The sequence below is a fragment of the Cucurbita moschata genome, unplaced genomic scaffold, assembly GCF_002738365.1.
Source record: "Cucurbita moschata cultivar Rifu unplaced genomic scaffold, Cmos_1.0 Cmo_Scf00016, whole genome shotgun sequence".
Lineage (NCBI taxonomy): Eukaryota > Viridiplantae > Streptophyta > Magnoliopsida > Cucurbitales > Cucurbitaceae > Cucurbita > Cucurbita moschata.
In genome coordinates, this window is record NW_019268532.1 from 4,224,489 (window position 1) to 4,242,546 (window position 18,058).

The 18,058-nt window shown below is 36.9% G+C and overlaps 1 protein-coding gene across 1 annotated transcript; it reads left to right on the plus strand.

Moving 5' to 3' along the window:
* Positions 1 to 2,137: 2,137 nt before the first annotated feature.
* On the plus strand, positions 2,138 to 4,139 carry LOC111454459 (probable pectinesterase/pectinesterase inhibitor 39). The gene is made up of 2 exons (XM_023095949.1): positions 2,138 to 2,477; positions 3,409 to 4,139. Exons 1-2 carry the CDS (start codon positions 2,150 to 2,152, stop codon positions 4,089 to 4,091), a joined length of 1,011 nt encoding a protein of 336 aa, XP_022951717.1. The 5' UTR covers positions 2,138 to 2,149; the 3' UTR covers positions 4,092 to 4,139.
* The last annotated feature ends 13,919 nt before the right edge of the window (positions 4,140 to 18,058 follow it).

Consider the following 18,058-nt stretch of genomic DNA (forward strand, 5'->3'; position numbering starts at 1 on the left):
AAAAAAAAAAAAAAAAAAAAAATCAATTTGGGTTAGGCTGAATGTATAGAATAACAAAAAAAACGAGGTGGGATCTCGCAATCCAACCCCTTTCGAGGCCCAGTGTTCTGACACTCGTTTCTCCTTTCAATTGATGTGGGTTTTGACAGTATGACCTGAAAAGTTGACCAACTCAGACTATTCAACCCATATTATAAAAGTTGAGTTGGGTTAAAAAAAATTTGCAATTTAGGTTAGGCTGAATTTATAGAACAACAAAAAGATTAAGGTCTGTCCATGCTTTGACATTTTTTTGGTTGGGTCAACTGAACCAACTTAAAAAATATGGTTATAGCCTTATCGAACACTTCCCTACTCTTAAGATTATTACAAAGATTAAGAATATGTAACCTTAAAACTAATTTTAGTGATAGGTTTGACTTGTGAACGTCTGATGTTTGAGTAAGGTTTTAGTTATAAACGTAATATGTATTGTCGTAACTAATAATAATAAAAAAAATAACCCGACAACTCTACACGAAAATAGAGAGCTGTGTTAGATTGGATTATGAACTTTATTTATATTGTTTGGGTCACTTAGCCAATTCAAAATTTTAAATTGATCCCAAAGATATCTTTAACTCAAAACGTGTACATGTGGTTCTTATTAATACCTTACCATATATATGTTTGGTCGTTGCTTGATAAAGTCTTTTAGTTTTGAATTTTGTTTGTTCATTGAACTTGCTCCCAAGAAATGGACAAAATGTTTGTTACTATTTGCATGCATTATTATTAGCTTACCATATAATTATTACTTTATGTTATTTTTAATTCCTTTATTTAATTATCGTAGTACAGAAAAAAATGGGATTTGACTTAAAATATAATCAATGGACATTTAAGAGTTTGCTGCTTTATGAACTAACAAAATTAAGATGATTAATTATATTTTGTACTAGAATTGTCAAATTAAAATTTCATTAACTTGATTTTTAACATAAAAATATATTCATTTAAAATATAATTCGGAAAAATATATTCGTTTACACTTCTAGTCACTTCGCTCAATAAATTTTTTAGCCACAATGCTTGGCACGATGCTCCAATTGTTGCCATGAACTCGACCTCAGAAGATAGTGCCATAGTTCGGTGTATGATGATATGATGATAACGATGATATGATGATACGATGACGATAATTCATGATGATATAAAATGCATGATGATGAGATGAATTAATATGATAATATTTCATATTAAAATGATGTGCATGTATTAATTGTCATGATGCATTGTGACGATGAATTTTCTAAGATACAACTCTAATTAATGTTAATGATGATAAATATACGAATCAATGCATGTTGTCTAGGATAATGTGTGAATGATAGGTTTGTGTCACAAAAATGATTTAAAGATGAAAACTATAGGGACCTAATGCATATTGTGTGTTAATATGCATTGAGTTACTTCTCCATTTATGATGATGAGTACGAACGCATACACTATGATGATGATCATCATCATGTCTTGCATGATATTCAAGGGTTTGTTGACCTTTAGACGTCTGACTACAGATAGCTAGCTCGACTATGATGGGTCCAAGGGGTGCGAACCGCCTGAAGACTCACGCTCACACGTGTGGGTCATGTGTAGAAAAGTACTACACATCCAATTTTATACGGACTAGAGACCACGTATATGATGATTCTAAATGATAGGTCTCTCATCATGAGTTTCATGTGTTTTCATTCCCTAACCTCAATAGTGGAGTCACATATTGAGTATTTCTTACAATACTAAAGTCGGGTGTGTTTCAAGTAAGTTATGAGGATGGTAGCAACTTTAGGTGAGCAAAAATCTAGGTCGTTACAGGTTGAGTTGAGTTGGATCATGAACTCTATTCTAATTGCTCGTATCACCAATCCAACCAACTCAAAATTTCGAGTCGATACAAAAAAATTTCGAACCAACTCAATCCGTGTAACCTATACTTCATTTAAAAATGTTTTATAGCCCTTTTTTCCATGAATGACACTTGGTAATTCTTTTCCCTCCATGAATGTTCAAGCTGCCCATCATACACTAGCTTCCACTATCACTCACCTCTATAAATAAAACGCTTCTAGTTTCAACAATCAGCTTGTCTCTCCCTTATAACTCAATCATGGCATTCCAACATGTTATGTTCTTCACACTCTCCATCTTACTTCTTCATTTTCTTAAATTTTCTAATACCTTTGACTTCAATTCCACAGTTTCCTTAGACGGTACCGGAAACTTCGTTAAAATCAGTGACGCCATAGTCGCTGCACCGAACTTCACTACCACCAGATTTTACATTCACATCAAACCCGGAATCTATAACGAACATATTGAAGTTCCATTTCAAAAAACATTCATTTCGTTGATCGGAGACAACGCTTCCACAACAATCATCGTTGATAATCGAAGCAAAGCCGCTGGATTCTCCACTTCAAATTCAGCTACTCTAAGTAAGCTTCAATTCATGTCAATTTTGTTCATGTATGTGATATCTGACATTGGTTGGGGAGGAGAATGAAACACCCTTTATAAGGATGTGGAAACCTTTTCCTAGCAAAAACGTTTTAAAGCCTTGAGGGGAAGCCCGAAAGGAAAGCCCAAAGAGGACAATATTTGCTAGCTGTGGGCCTGGACTGTTCAAATGGTATCAGGACACCGAACCATGTGCGAGCGAGGCTGTTGTTCCCTGAAGGGGGTAGACATGAGGCGGTGTGCCAGTAAGAATGCTGGGCCCCGAAAGGAGTGGATTTGGTAGGAGTCCCACTGGGCCCTGAAATGAGGTGGAAGTAGGGGGGATTGTGCTATCCCACGTTGGTTGGGAGGAGAACGAAACACCCTTTATAAGGATGTGGAAACCTTTGCTTAGCAGACGCGCTTTAAGCCTTGAGGGCAAGCCTGAAAGAGGAAGCCCAAAGAGGACAATATCTGCTAGCTATGGGCCTGGGCTGTTACAAATGGTATCAGAGCCAGACACTGAACCATGTGCCAGCAAGGAGGTTATTCTCCGAAGGGGGTAGACATGAGGCGGTGTGCCAGTAAGGATCCTGTGCCCCGAAAGGGGTGGATTTGGTGGGAGTCCCGCTAGGTCCTGAAGTGGGGTAGAAGTGGGGTGGATTGTGCTATCCCATATTGGTTGGGAGGATAACGAAACACCTTTTAAGGATGTGGAAACCTTTCCTTAGCCGACACGTTTTAAAGCCTTGAAGGGAAGTCCGAGAGGGAAATCCCAAAGAGGACAATATCTACTAGCATTTAAAGCCTTCAGAGGAAGCCCAAAGTGAAAGCCCAAACAGAACCATATCTACGAACAATATTTGCTAGCGGTGGACTGTCGTTCTTATAATTTCTTATTCAAAATTATAACCCTAAACCCATTTTCAGCTGTAAATGGCGCAAACTTCATGGCTAAGTTCCTCACATTTCAAAACTCTGCCGGACCAAAAATGGGTCAAGCTGTGGCTGTTCTTGATCAAGCTAAACACACAGCTTACTATAAATGCGTGTTCTTGGGGTATCAAGACACTCTCTATGCTGCAGCCGTACCCCAATTCTTCAAAGAGTGTGATATCTACGGCACAGTTGACTTCATTTTCGGAAATGGGCTCGTTGTATTCCAAGACTGTAACATATACGCTAGATTAGTAGATATCCACACCACGGTGACTGCACAATCCAAAGCCAATTTAGACGAACAGAGCGGGTTCGTCTTTCAAAATTGCACCGTGACGGTGTCGCCGGAGATAGCATCGAGTAGGGATAAGGTATTAGTGTTTCTTGGACGGCCTTGGAGAGCTTATTCAATGGTGGCTTTCGTTGAGTCATTTCTTGACAATGTTGTTCAGCCTAAAGGATGGTTAGAGTGGTTGGGAGTGCCGGTGAACCTATTGTATTATGGTGAATACAATAATAGAGGTGGAGGAGCTAACACTTCACAAAGAGTGGATTGGCCTGGTTTCCATGTACTCCATAGTTTAACCGACGTTGCTAATTTTACGGTCGAGAATTTTATTAATGGAACTACATGGTTGCCAGAAACAACCATACCCTTTAGAGCGGGTTTGTAGATTTTGTTAAGAATTAATTTCGTAATAAGATTACGAGTTTAAATAGTAGCCTGAGATGATGGAACAACGAACCTTCGTAATGATATCATATTGTGAAACACAGCTTGTAAATACTTGTAGCGTCGGATTATCCAATTGTCCGTTTAGAGTTGGATTCAAAAGGTAAGGATTTCAAGTTATTTTCTTTTTAGTTGAAGATTTAATTTGTAATAAGGGAAGTGAAATGTTGGCTATCTTTATTATTTTGCCATGTAAAGAACCTTTAGCTTCAAGAGAACGCCTTCTTTCATGGCTAAAATAATGAAATGATATCATATTGTGAAACACAGCTTGTAAATACTTGTAGCGTCGGATTATCCAATTGTCCGTTTAGAGTTGGATTCAAAAGGTAAAGATTTCAAGTTATTTTCTTTTTAGTTGAAGATTTAATTTGTAATAAGGGAAGTGAAATGTTGGCTATCTTTATTATCTTGCCATGTAAAGAACCTTTAGCTTCAAGAGAACGCCTTCTTTCATGGCTAAAATAATGAAATTTCAATTTGGGTTTTTTTTTGTTTGACTATTTTTATTATTATTATAAAAGACAAAGGAATTAAAAAGAAACGTTTCTTCAAATTTTGAATAAAGGAAAACTAAATATTTTTTAGTGTAGGTATCTGTAACACCGTTAACAGATCTTATCCACTTTGAATCGTTACGTATAGTCATTAACTTGACGGTTTTAAAACGCTTCTGCTAAGGAGAGGTTTTCACATTCTTATAAAGAATGTTTCGTTCTCCTCTCCAACCAATGTGGGATCCACAATCCACCCCCTTTGGAGCCAGCGTTGTCGGTGACGCTTGTTTCTTTCTTTCTCCCTAGCAGATATTGTCCGCTTTGAATCGTTACGTATAGTCATCAATCTCATGGTTATAAAACGCGTCTACTAGGGAGAGGTTCACACCCTTAATAAGAATGTTTCGTTCTCCTCTCAAACCGATGTGGGATCTCACAATCCACCCCCTTTGGAGCCAGCGTTGTCGGTGACACTCGTTTCTTTCTTTCTCCCTAGCAGATCTTATCCGCTTTGAATCATTACGTATAGTCATCAACCTCACGGTTTTAAAATGCGTCTGCTAGGGAAAGGTTCACACCCTTATAAAAAATGTTTCGTTCTCATCTCCAACCGATGTGGGATCTCACAATTCACCCCCTTTGGGGCCAGCGTTCTTGGTGACACTCGTTTCTTTCTCAATTGATGTAGAATCTCACAATCTATCTCTTTTTAGGGTCTAGGATTCTCACTAGTATTCATTCCTCTCTCCGATCCATGTGGGATCTCACAGTATGATCTGAAAATTCAACTAACTCGAACAATCCAACCCATATTATAAAAGTTGAGTTGGGTTATTTTTTTTTTCCAATTGGGTTAGGCTGAATTGATAAAACAACAAAAAATTCAGGTCCATCCACATGTTGACATTTTTTTGGTTAGGTCAACTAAACCAACTCTAAAATAGGTTATAACCTTACCCAACACTACCCTACCTTTTAAGATTATTACGAACATTAAGAATATTTAACCTTAAAACTAATGTTACTGATGCGTTTGACTTGTAAACGTCTGATATTTGAGGAAGGTTTTAGTTATAAATGTAATATGTATTGTCGGTAAATAATAATAGTAAAAATAAAATAACCCAACAACTCTACACGAAAATAGAGAATTGTGTTAGATTGGTTCGGGTCACTTACTCAACCAATTCAAAATTTCAAATTGATCCATGTTTCCATATATATGTTTGGTGGTTGCTTGATAAAGTCTTTCAGTTTTGAATTTTGTTTGTTTATTGAACTTACTCCCAAGAAATGGACAAAACGTTTGTTACTATTTGCATGCATTATTATTACCTTACCATATAATTATTACTTTATGTTATTTTTAATTCCTTTATTTAATTATCAGTGTAATTAAAGTTTTATTCTTTATTTAATATTTTCTTTAGTACAGACAAAAATGAGATTTGACCATATGGTATTTGATCTGTGTTTTATGCTTGCAAATGAAACAAAACTAATTTATCACTTAAAAGCTAATCAATGGACACTACTATATATTCTAGAGTCTATTGCATGGATTATGAACTTATTTGAATTGGGTTGGGTCGAGTTTAAATAAATTAAAAGTTTCGTTAGGTTGGTTCATAGATTTTTATAAAACTAGATTAGATTGAATCGAATCAAAAGGTTTTTTTTTTTTTGTTAATTTTAAAACATACATTTTTGCTTACGTTATGTGTAATGTCTCTAGATTTTTACTAACCTAAAGTTATTATCATCATTATAACTTATGTTCTTATGTAGAATTAAACATTTAAAACTTTATCATAAAACATTGTCATGGACTTACATGTTCGAAAACATCTTTAAAATAACATAACGAAATACTAAAGGAAATAAATAAACAATAAAAGTAAAAACACTCTATCCTTACCTAAAGTCTAAGAAATAAAATACTACTATCCTATGCATGTGTCATGGTCTTGACTTGCGATGCCGATGTCTTGCCTTTAATCTGAAATAGAAGTATTACACTGCTTGAATATTTTAAGAAATAGTCAGTAAGTGACCCCACTATTGGGGTAAAGGAAGGCAAATGTATACAACTCATGATTAGAGACCTATCGTTAAAAACTATCATAGGGGTGACCTGTAGTCCGGAAAAAATTGGATGTGTAGTACTTCCTTACACATGACCCACATGTGCGAGTGTAAGTCTCCAAGTGGTTTGCACTCCCTTTGGACCCATCATAGTTGAGCTAGCTGTCTGTACTGACGTCCGGAGGATATTAGACCCCCGAGTATCATGCGAGTCATGATCATCATCATCATTATAGTGTACGCGTCCGTACTCATCATCATAAATGGGGAAGTAATCTGATGTATATGTACACACAAAATGCTTGAGGTCACATTTTCATCTTTAAATCATCTTTATGACACAACCCTATACCCATCCACATATTACTCTAAGTAACATGAATGCATTTGCCTTCCTACGATTATCATCATTAACATTATCTAGGTTATGTCTTAGAAAAATTGTTGTTATAATGTCTCATCACATTTAATACATGTACATCATCTTAATATGGAATAACATCGTATTAAGTCATCTCATCATCATACATCTTACATCGTCATGTTATCATGCATCATCATCATCATTTCTTTAAGTTTAGAAGTAGGGGGTTGACCTCCACTATAAAAGAGACGTCTCTCACTTCATTTTAGCATACCACTTGAAGAGTTCGATCCTCAGAGAGTATATTTTCTGAAGGCTCAATGCCAGCATTTTGATTTATCCAACTTGGGATATACTCAAGACCCTTTCCTCTTAGTTTCAATTTTTCAGAAGCGTTTAAAGTTAGCATGACTCCCTTTCCTCCTAGTTTCAATTTTTCATAAGCGTTTAAAGTTAGCATGACTATCCTTTAGCTAGTTTAAATTATTTTATGCAAAATTAGACTTAGCTAGTTTAAGTTATGAGAAGTAAGTTTAAACTATTTTATGCAGAAATTAGGTGAGCCAATTCCCATAGTAGAATCGTAATTTATGATATTGGATTCGAATTAAATTTTAGAGAGTAGTGTTAAGCTAGCATCAAGGGTCATAGTAACTTTGGCCTAGGTCAACCAAGTAAGTGACCTTACTATCGGATCGGTCGGAAGGCTTGTTTTATGTATAATGATACATGTCCAGTGGCTCTTGCACGTGTCATTTATGCTTTATGTTATATGATGATGTGATAATGTTATATGATGATGTGATGACGTTATATGATGATGGGATTACGTTAGATGATGATGCCGGGCATTTGCCAGTTGCAAACCGGTTCGGGTTAGGCGATTCGAGTCGCTTGGGTTAGACCACGGGTTAATCAGTTCAACGAGTTGCGAATCAGATCGAGACGATTGGCAGGCGATGGGTCGAATAGGGTTGTAAAGGCGACGTGTCAAAGCTTGCGTGGAGTACCTCGGTTAGCTTCTCGGTTTATAGTGAAATATGGAACTCTAGCCACTCTAATTGTAACGACCCAAAATTTTCTACTTAATTTAAGGTCGCTACCATATACATACCATAAATATTGAATGGGGAAGACTTCCTTTAAATTCCATAAAACATCACCTTTATCTTAAAACACAGCCATGAACTTACCTGTTTCGAAAACATCTTTAAAACGACACAACAAAAGACCCAAAATAAAATAAATAAGCGTTTAAGTTTAAAACATCCTATTCTATCCTAAGTCTAAGAAAATAAATACCACAATCCTATGCATGTGTCATGATCTCGAGTTGCGATGCCGTCATCAGCCGTATATGAATGTCTTGCCTTAACCTGAAAAATGTAGTAGCACATGACTTGAGTATTTAAAGGAATACTCAGTAAGTGACCCCACTATTGGGGTTAAATGCAACAATCACATGCAATGAAATGAAGGGACCTATCTTTCGTTTCGTTTTCCCTACGATGCTGTCCTAATAGGTAATCGTGGACGCATACCATATACTCTACACGCAGCCCATACGTGCGAGTATGGGCTCACCAGCTAGTTCGCACACCACTAGGCCACTGTCCCTAGCCGGTGGGCATACTCTAGGAGCCCCTTATACCAGGACCCGTTAAAATTAGAATCGTCACGACAGCGCTATGCAAATCATAACGATCGTTGTCCTGCCATTGGATGTACGCGTCCGTACCCTCGTGATGGGATAGGGGTATCCCCCCAAATGCATGAACACACAATATGCATGAGGTCCCACTAGTCCTACAGTTATCATTAATGAACATAACCCCCTGTCACGTTTTCATGTTGACATGACATTCTCATTCTCATTTCTTTACATATCATACATATTCCTAGCGGGGTTTTGTTTCATGCAATTTACCGTAGTTCATGTTATACAATTCATGCAGTTACATTCAAATATTCGTACAAACAAGCCATCATCGTTCAAGGACCCCACATCGTCACATGCATAACATATCACATTAAACTAAAAGCATACATAGCATACATTCACGTTCACATAACTACGTACTTAAGCACAATAATCTAGCATACAATGTACCATATCATAAACAAGTCATAACGTAAACACTTCATAGTCATATCGTTCTCTAACTTACCATAACGCTATCGTTCTATCAATCTATCACAAACCTATCCTTTCTACCCATAACCTAACCGTATTCTTTCATCAATCTCTCCTATTCATAGCACTCCGGTATGTAACCTAACCTTAACGTTTCATGAACGTATCTTACTTCTATCGTTATATTTCGTTGTGTGCATCCTTCTCGTATCCTATCTCAAACATATCCTTGAGCACATCGTACCATAATTATTATCATACAAACCACATATAATAACATAACATATAGGAAGCATATCGATCCACAGACAATTCACACATATCAATATATATGACACGTGCAGAACCACAGGGCACGTGTCAACATCAAATATAACCATGCCGATAGTAAGGTCACTTACCTGGCTAGCTTAAGCCGTTGTCACGAATATATCTTTAATGAAAGTTCGATTCCGTCCTTTGAAATCCGGGTCAACCTGTATGAGCCCATGACATTAGTTTCGGGTTTGAATTCTACAGTATTATTTCTCTAATTTACATTGGTTCATTGTTAGAAGTCTTGAAATGTTATATATCTATAATTATATTTTTATTAAAAATCTCATTTTTCATGGTTACTGTTGTATAAAAAGTAGATTCAACTAAATTATTATGAACTTTACTCTTCTCTGTATTTACCTTTCCCTCCATATTGAGTTTGTGGTTTTTAATTCCCTAATCTCTCTTTTTATTGGTTGCCTTTTAATTCTGTTCTCATGTATTCCAAACTTACAGTTTATCTCTATTTCCAAATCTTTGCCTTTTAATTATGTTCTCATGTATTCCATCTATTTCCAAATCTTTGCCTTTTAATTATGTTCTCATGTATTCCAAATTTACAGTGGATCTCTATTTCCAAATCTTTCCTTATCTCAGTGTTTCTTATTCAGAAGTTTTCTTGGTCATTCTATCTTTAATTTATTCATTTGGCTATTGATAAAAATTTAATCTAATATAACTAATTTGACCTGATTTACTAGAATCTTATGAATGATTGACATTTAGTTTCTAACTAAAGCTAGACCATTGTAATAATTCAATGAGATCTAACTATAATTTGTTGTGATTTCTAAAAAATAGGATAAAAGAAAAGGAAGATTTAATAGATCAGATCTATCTTCACGGTGAATCTCTGGGTAAAGGCCATTCTCATTCTTTTTTTCTCCTCGAGTAAATCTGAAGATTATATTTGTCTGTTTCTTTTTTTAATGGGTTGATGAGAGATAACTGTCTGAAGGGATAAGAGGTCAATGAAAAGGAGTGAGGAAATGTTGTTTTTATTTATTTATTTATTATTATTATTTTAACTACTTCCTTATAATTATTTTTATTTGTTTATTTGTTTATTTATTTTTGGCTATTACACTGATCCTCTCTTTTCTTACAAGAAAGACTCTCGGGTCACTGTCTTGGCCATAATGAACTTCAACAGTAGTTTTTTATAGTTTTTCAACCCCTTCTTCGATCTGTCTTCCACTTCTCCCAACTTTCTCTCTCACTTTTTTCTTTCTTTTGCTGATATTATGTCCAGGCCACTCAAGACCCTCCTAATGGGCTAAGGGGCAAAATGACCTCTTCACCCCTCTACTGACTCGAGAGTAACTTAATTTATGATTAGATCATAAACAAAATATTCATCAGAGAATCGGTGGTACTTAGTAAAAGATGTAATTACATAGGTAAAACATTCTTTTGACTGCAACAACTTGGGAACAATTCTCATTCTCCAAATCTTGACCTTGTATTCAAGTCATAGAAAAGAAGACTTTGTGGATGAACTTTTGCACTTTTGGAACATAATTAAGAGACATGCAACCAATAATTTCTACAAAGGTAAAAGTTTTACTTTGTTTTAATTCTTAAAAAAATCAATTCGATTCTTCATCCTTCTACTATAAAGATGAAGAGTTCATTCCATTCAAGATCACCTTTAACATACCTTAAGAATTCACTCCTCTAAACTTGAATCTTTACTTAGTAAAAGCTTGAATATCACTTCTTGTGTGCACGACAATTAATAAACATGTGGTTCGTGTTGGATGATGGAAGTCTCACATCGACTAATTTAGGGTGTGATCATGGGTTTATAAGTGAGGAATACTAACTCCATTGGTATGAGGCCTTTTGGGGAAGCCCAAAGCAAAGCCATGAGAGCTTATGCTCAAAGTGGACAATATCATACCATTGTGGAGAGTCGTGTTCCTCTAACGTGGTATCAGAGCCATGCCCTAAACTTAGTCGTGCCAATAGATTGGTAAATCCTCAAATCCTCAAATATCGAACAAAGAACTCTTAAAGAAAAGGAGCTAAGCCCCTCCTTGAAGGCCGTCAAAAATGACTAAGACTCCAAAGGAGTCGAGCCTCGATTAAGGGGAGGCGCACTTTGTTCGAGGGGAGGTGTTGGATGATGGAAGTCCCACATCGACTAATTTAGGGTGTGATCATGGGTTTATAAGTGAGGAATACTAACTCCATTGGTATGAGGCCTTTTGGGGAAGCCCAAAGCAAAGCCATGAGAGCTTATGCTCAAAGTATACAATATCATACCATTGTGAAGAGTCGTGTTCGTTTAACCGTTCGAACTCGTCCAAATATTGGTCATTTACCTCCATGGCAATGTAAGTTTGAAGAACAGAAAGGTTGTGATCCTTTAAATTTTTATCTTGTTCTTTGGTGCCCGTTTTGTTATATACTTTGAAACAACAATATAATTTGTAACATTTTTTTAATTTTTCTTTTAAATGTAGTTTTGTTTGTTTTTAAATTGGACGAAATTTTATCATATTTTTTTGTGTCAATCTACATCACCATTCATGATTCAAACTTCAAAAATTGGTCATGAGATAGACTCTTACCGTGGACATGTAAAAGCTAGTATCCGCCAAATAAATAAAAATTTCAAATTTGGATGTTTCACCCTGTGTTTTGACTCTCCATGGCATATTACATCCTTGATGGTGAGAAATAGGGTGTACACCACATGAGAACCCAACCCGAATTATAAGAGTTGTATTGGATTTCAGATTTAAGTTGGGTTCATTTTTTTAGCCAAATCTAGTTCGGGTTCCAAAAGTAAATGATTGGGTCAACCCAACCAAACTGAAAAACTTAAAAAACAAACCAAACGGAAAATGAGGCCTAACGCCAACCCACACACACGTACACCGAAGCCCAAAGCCCAACGCCAGCCCACTTTGCGTTGTCGTCTGCAACGTACTCTCTCAACGACGATCGTACACCCGTCTAATCGTGAGTCCGAGACTTTGCCTCTCAGACTTCGAAGTTTAAAATGAGTCAATGATCATGTGGCGTGTATCTCTCAGACTTGTGGCGTGTGTCTCTCATTCCCGTTAGTCTCTCTCTCTCATACTAGTGGCTTTTGTTTGTCTCTCTCTCGGTCTCTCAATCTCTCGATCTCCTTCTCGTTATTGGCACTCAGCGACGCCGCGACAATGGCCCCTAGTCTCCTCTCCATCTCTCAATCTCGGTCTCCCCTTCTCATCTTGTGGTCTCTTGATCTCTTGAACTTGGTAATTGGCAAGGATTTATTGAAGCTTAAGACTTTAAGTGAGATGGTTAGAAAGAGGTCTTAGTAACTAGTAAGCATTTATTAAAGTTTAAAACTTTAAGTGAGATGGTTAAATGATGATTGCAACTTAAGCCAAAATAGGAGAAAATGAGTTCATGGTGTATAAAATTATTTTGGGCTTATCAAGAATTTAGATAGACTTCACGGTCACATGGCATAATGCAAAAGCTCCATGTAAAGCGTCAAGACACTATGAACTTTTGCATTATGTCAACAAAACCATGTGTGCTTGAAGTTGCGAGTTTTCATCCAATGGGTTGAAACGCTGCTCTAGAGCATATTGACACTGGACTTAACTGTGTCAAGACGCTGTCTCAATCGCCTCAATATTGCAAGAAAAAAGGTTATAGATTCACCACCATTTTAATCCTTGTTTAGAACGAACTTTGGAGAATTCAACCCTAACTCTATTTCTATACTATCTTGAGGGTTCTAGGAGACTTTGGGGAGCAAGAGAGATATTTTCAAACATGAGTTTATGGAGCCCGTAAGAGACTGACACGCTACATGCAATAGTTATACTTTTCTGAACCTTTGATCTTGTAGCTTGCATTATGGTGTTAGTTTAATTGCTTACATTTTGTATTAATGCATACATGTAACCGTTCTAAATTTCTATTTACCTAGAGTTTTTACCGTCGTCAGCATCTATGTTCATATGTGAAATTAAACATTTAAAAAACTTTATCATGAAACATAAACTTTATCTTAAAACATTGTTACGAAGTTACATGTTCAAAAAACATCTTTTAAATGACACAATGGAAATCTATATAAAATAAATAAGGTTAAAATTAAAAAGACTCTATTTTAACCTAAATATAAAAAAACAAGTACAACTACTTTATGCATGTGTCATGGTCTCGAATTGTGATGTCGTCGACAGCCGTACAGGGATGTCTAGCCTTTACCTGAAAAAGAAGTAGCACACAACTTGAGTACTTTAAGAAATACTTAGTAAGACCCCATTATTAAGGTTAGAGAATGCAAACATATGCAACTCATGATCTAGGGACCTTTCATTTAAAACCATCATAGGTGACCTGCAGTCCGGACAAAATTGGATGTGTAATACTTCTCTAAACAAGACCCACATGTGCGAGTGTGGATCCCTAGATGGTTCGCACCCCCCTAGACCCATCATAGTCAAGCTAGCTGTCTGTAGTGATGTGCAGAGGTTAGCAGACCTCGAGTGTCATGCGAGACATGATGATGATCATCATCATAGTGTACGCGTCCGTACTCATCATCATAAATGGGGAAGTATCCCGATGTATATGAACACACAAAATGCATGAGGTCCCTGTAGTTTTCATCTTTAAATCATCCTTATGACACAACCCTATACATTGTTCACACATTACTCTAAGTAACATGCATGCATTGACTTTCATACATTCATTATCATTAACATTAACTAGGGTTGTCTTTAAAAACTCGTCGTCATAGTGTATCGTGAAATTTAATACATGCATATTATCTTAATATGAAACATCATCATATTAAGTCATTTCATCATCATACATCTCACATCATCTTGTTATCATGCATCAAGTACATCATGTCAACATCATGTACATCATTACATCATCATTTAATGTCGTCGCATCATCATTTAACATCATCCCGTTATCATATAACATCATCACATCATCATATAACGTCATCACATCATCATATAACATCATGTTAAGAATGGGAAACATAAGTGGGATCGAAAGTGCAATCTTCATTAATGTTCACAACGTTTAAATAGGATACACGCTACCCACTAATTCCTAAAAATAAGATAAGATATACTACTAACCAAATCCTAAGATAAAATATACTACCAACGAACTCCAAAAAAAATAAGGGAAAAACTATTAATTGATTACTGATATCTAAGATATATTCCATCACTAATTACAATTATACCACAAAATATATTTCCCAAATATCTTTATATCCTAATACTCCCGTAGGTTGGAGACTATATGTCAATCACACCCAACTTGTCTTTTAGAAAATCTTATTGATGTTTTCCCAAAGTTTTAGTGAAAACATCTATCAATTGCATTTTAGTCGAAACATAACACGATTTGAAAATTCCAGCTTGTAACTTTTCTCAAACTATATGGAAATCTATTTCAATGTGCTACGTACGCTTGTGAAAAATTGGATTGGTTGCTATGTGTAATGCTCCTTGATTATTACAATACAGCAATGCTGGTTTGGATAGTGAAACTTTCAAGTCTTGAAGAATGTATCTCAGCCAAGTTAACTCTAAACAAGTATTTTCCATAGCTCGATACTCGGCTTCTGCTGATAATTTGGACACATTGGTTTGCTTTTTAGATTTTCAATAAATAATTGAATTTCCCAGGAAAATGCAGAACTTAGAAACAGACTGTCTAGAAGTTCGACAACCACACCAATCAGAATTGATATATGCTTGTAATCAAAAGTTGTTTTCAGATAGTAGTAGAAGCTCTTGAACCAGAGTACCTTTGATGTATTTCAGAACTCGAAGAGTTGTCTCCCAATGTGGTTTTCTTTGTTCATGCATAAATTGACTAAGCATACGAACTGAATACACTATGTTAAGCTTAGAAATAGTTAAATATATTAATCTGCTAATCAATCATCTGTATTTACTTGGATCATTCAACTTCTCTCCTTCTCTTAAAGAAAGTTTAAGATTTTGCTCCATAGAAAATTTTTCTAGACGTGTGACCTGTGTCTCGAAGAATCTCTAGAACATACTTCCTTTGAGACATAAAAATTACTTACCTAGATTGAGAAAATTCAATGGGTAGGAAATATTTCAAATTTCCTAAATCTTTGATAAGGAATTTCTCGAGTAAACTAGTTGTAACGATACACCTTCCAAGGAGAGAGAGAGAGGAAAAAAAAACCGCCGAAAATCTCGCGATTTTCAATGGGATACACTCAGGCTCCCTTAAACCCTAGGAGTGGCCGCCTCCTTTAGGAGAAGGAGACACCAGTGTACTTCGGAGCAAGGGGAGGTAGACGCGCCACTAGAGAACGGACGAACGGCGACGCATCCACTGGTGACAGTAGCCAAACTCTACTATTAGAGCTGTCGGGACTTTCGAACTAGGAAGACGAAGCGGCAGGCGTGGGTCGACCCTCGACGGCTCTGCGAACTTTCGACTCGACTAGGCACGGTTTGGCGGTGCGGCTGGCCAGCTCGACATCCGAATAGTATACCGATTCCTGGGTTTTCGACCCTTCTGGAGCCATTCCCACCCTTGTTTCAACCATCTGAGGTCAGTATAACTCCATTTTGACAAAATAGCTTGCGATAGGGACGGACCTTGGTAGCTAGGCATAAGGGATAGTTGTGAAAGGGCTCTAAGCGTATCATGTTATCTTATAGGAGGTAGTTAGGTGCTTGAGTTAGTGTTGTGGGTGACTTCGGCTAAGGCCAAGGAGGTAAGTAACCTTACTGTTGGCGTTAGTTATGTATGTATGTTGGTGCGTGTCCTGTGGCCCTTGCACGCACCATGTGTGTTGTTGATGTATGCTAGGTTAGATGTTTCTTGCAGTGAAATACTATGTATGCCCTGTTTATGTATGTGATTCCTGCCGTGAAATACTATGTATGCCATGTTTATGTATGTGATTCTTGCGGTGAAATGCTATGTATGCCATGTTTATGTATATAACATTTGTGACACGGTTTGCTACCCTGTATGTCTGAGCCGGGTTGACATGTCATGATTGTAATGGGAACCTCGCATGCCATGAATGAGATTACTAGTATGCTATGATATGCTTGCTCGATATTGACCCAGTTATGCTATGTAATGCGATGAGGGGATGGAATGTTGGATGTATAATGTCATGAAGGTAAACCTTAAGAACCTCATGCATGCTATGGTTATGTACCTGGGGCACTCCCCATTATGCTACTGATGGTATGGACGCGTATATTCGATATTGTGTTCGCCACGATATCATGCAGGCCCTCCTTTGTCCGTGGCGTCCGGTATTGTATGTCATACATACCCTCCTTGCCTGGTGAGTTCACAGTCACACACGTGGGCCATGTGTGGGAAAGCACCATGCATCCACCCCGCCCGGACAAAGCAAGGGCCTAAGGCCATGGGAAGGAATGAAAGACAGACCCCTCTCTCAGCTTCTTTCTTTTAACCTTGTGTGACATGTATGGTTATTGCGTGCGACATGTATGGTTATTGTGTGCGACGTGTATGGTTATTATGCGTGACATGTATGGATATTATGTGCGACATGTATGGATGATATGTGCGTCATGTATGTGTATTGTGTGCGACATGTAGGTGTATTGTGTGCGACTGCTTGTATCTGGATGTATGATTATATGCTTAACCTCAACAGTGGGGCGACTTACTAGGTATTTTAATAATACTCAAGCCACGTGCTACCCCTATTTTCAGGTAAGGGCAAGGCTCCCATGTACGGCTGACGATGGATGATGCGAAGGGCCATGGAAATCTTGAGGAGAGTTTTGTAACGCCCCTAATTTTCTCTACCCTAATTAGCGACGTTACCTTGTACTCGTCTAATCAACAAGACAAGAGTTCACGTGAGACAGTCTCAATAATGATAATGAATTCATCAATATAAGTAGTTCATACCTAAGAAAACAATAACGACAACCTAGCCTAAAAGTAATCAACAGAGAACTAGAGGAAACAATCGCAAAACTATGAACCCAAACGAATCCAACAAGGCGCCTACGACACTACAGACTCTCCTCAAGATTTTCATGGCCATTTGCATCATCCACCGTCAGCCGTACATGGGAGCCTTGCCCTTACCTGAAAATATGGGTAGCACGTGGCTTGAGTATTATATAAAATACGCCCCACTGTTGGGGTTAAGCATATATTCATACATCCGGACACAAGCAGTCACACACAATACACCTGTTGGGTTTTATGTCCTAAAACTCATAGTTTGTAAACAAAGATATATTCTATTTTCAATAAAGTTATTATTGATGTTTATTCAGTAAAAATTGTTATTGAATAAAGTGAACTTTACGATCATTAATCTAAATCCAATAAACTAAGAACACTCTGGCTATAGTATGATTACTTGAACTATATGTAGAGACATAAGAGTGGATCAAGTTCAAGTATATAGTCAAAATGATTTATAGTATGAGGATAAGGCTGAGTACCTTATTCTGGGGACACTATGGATGCGG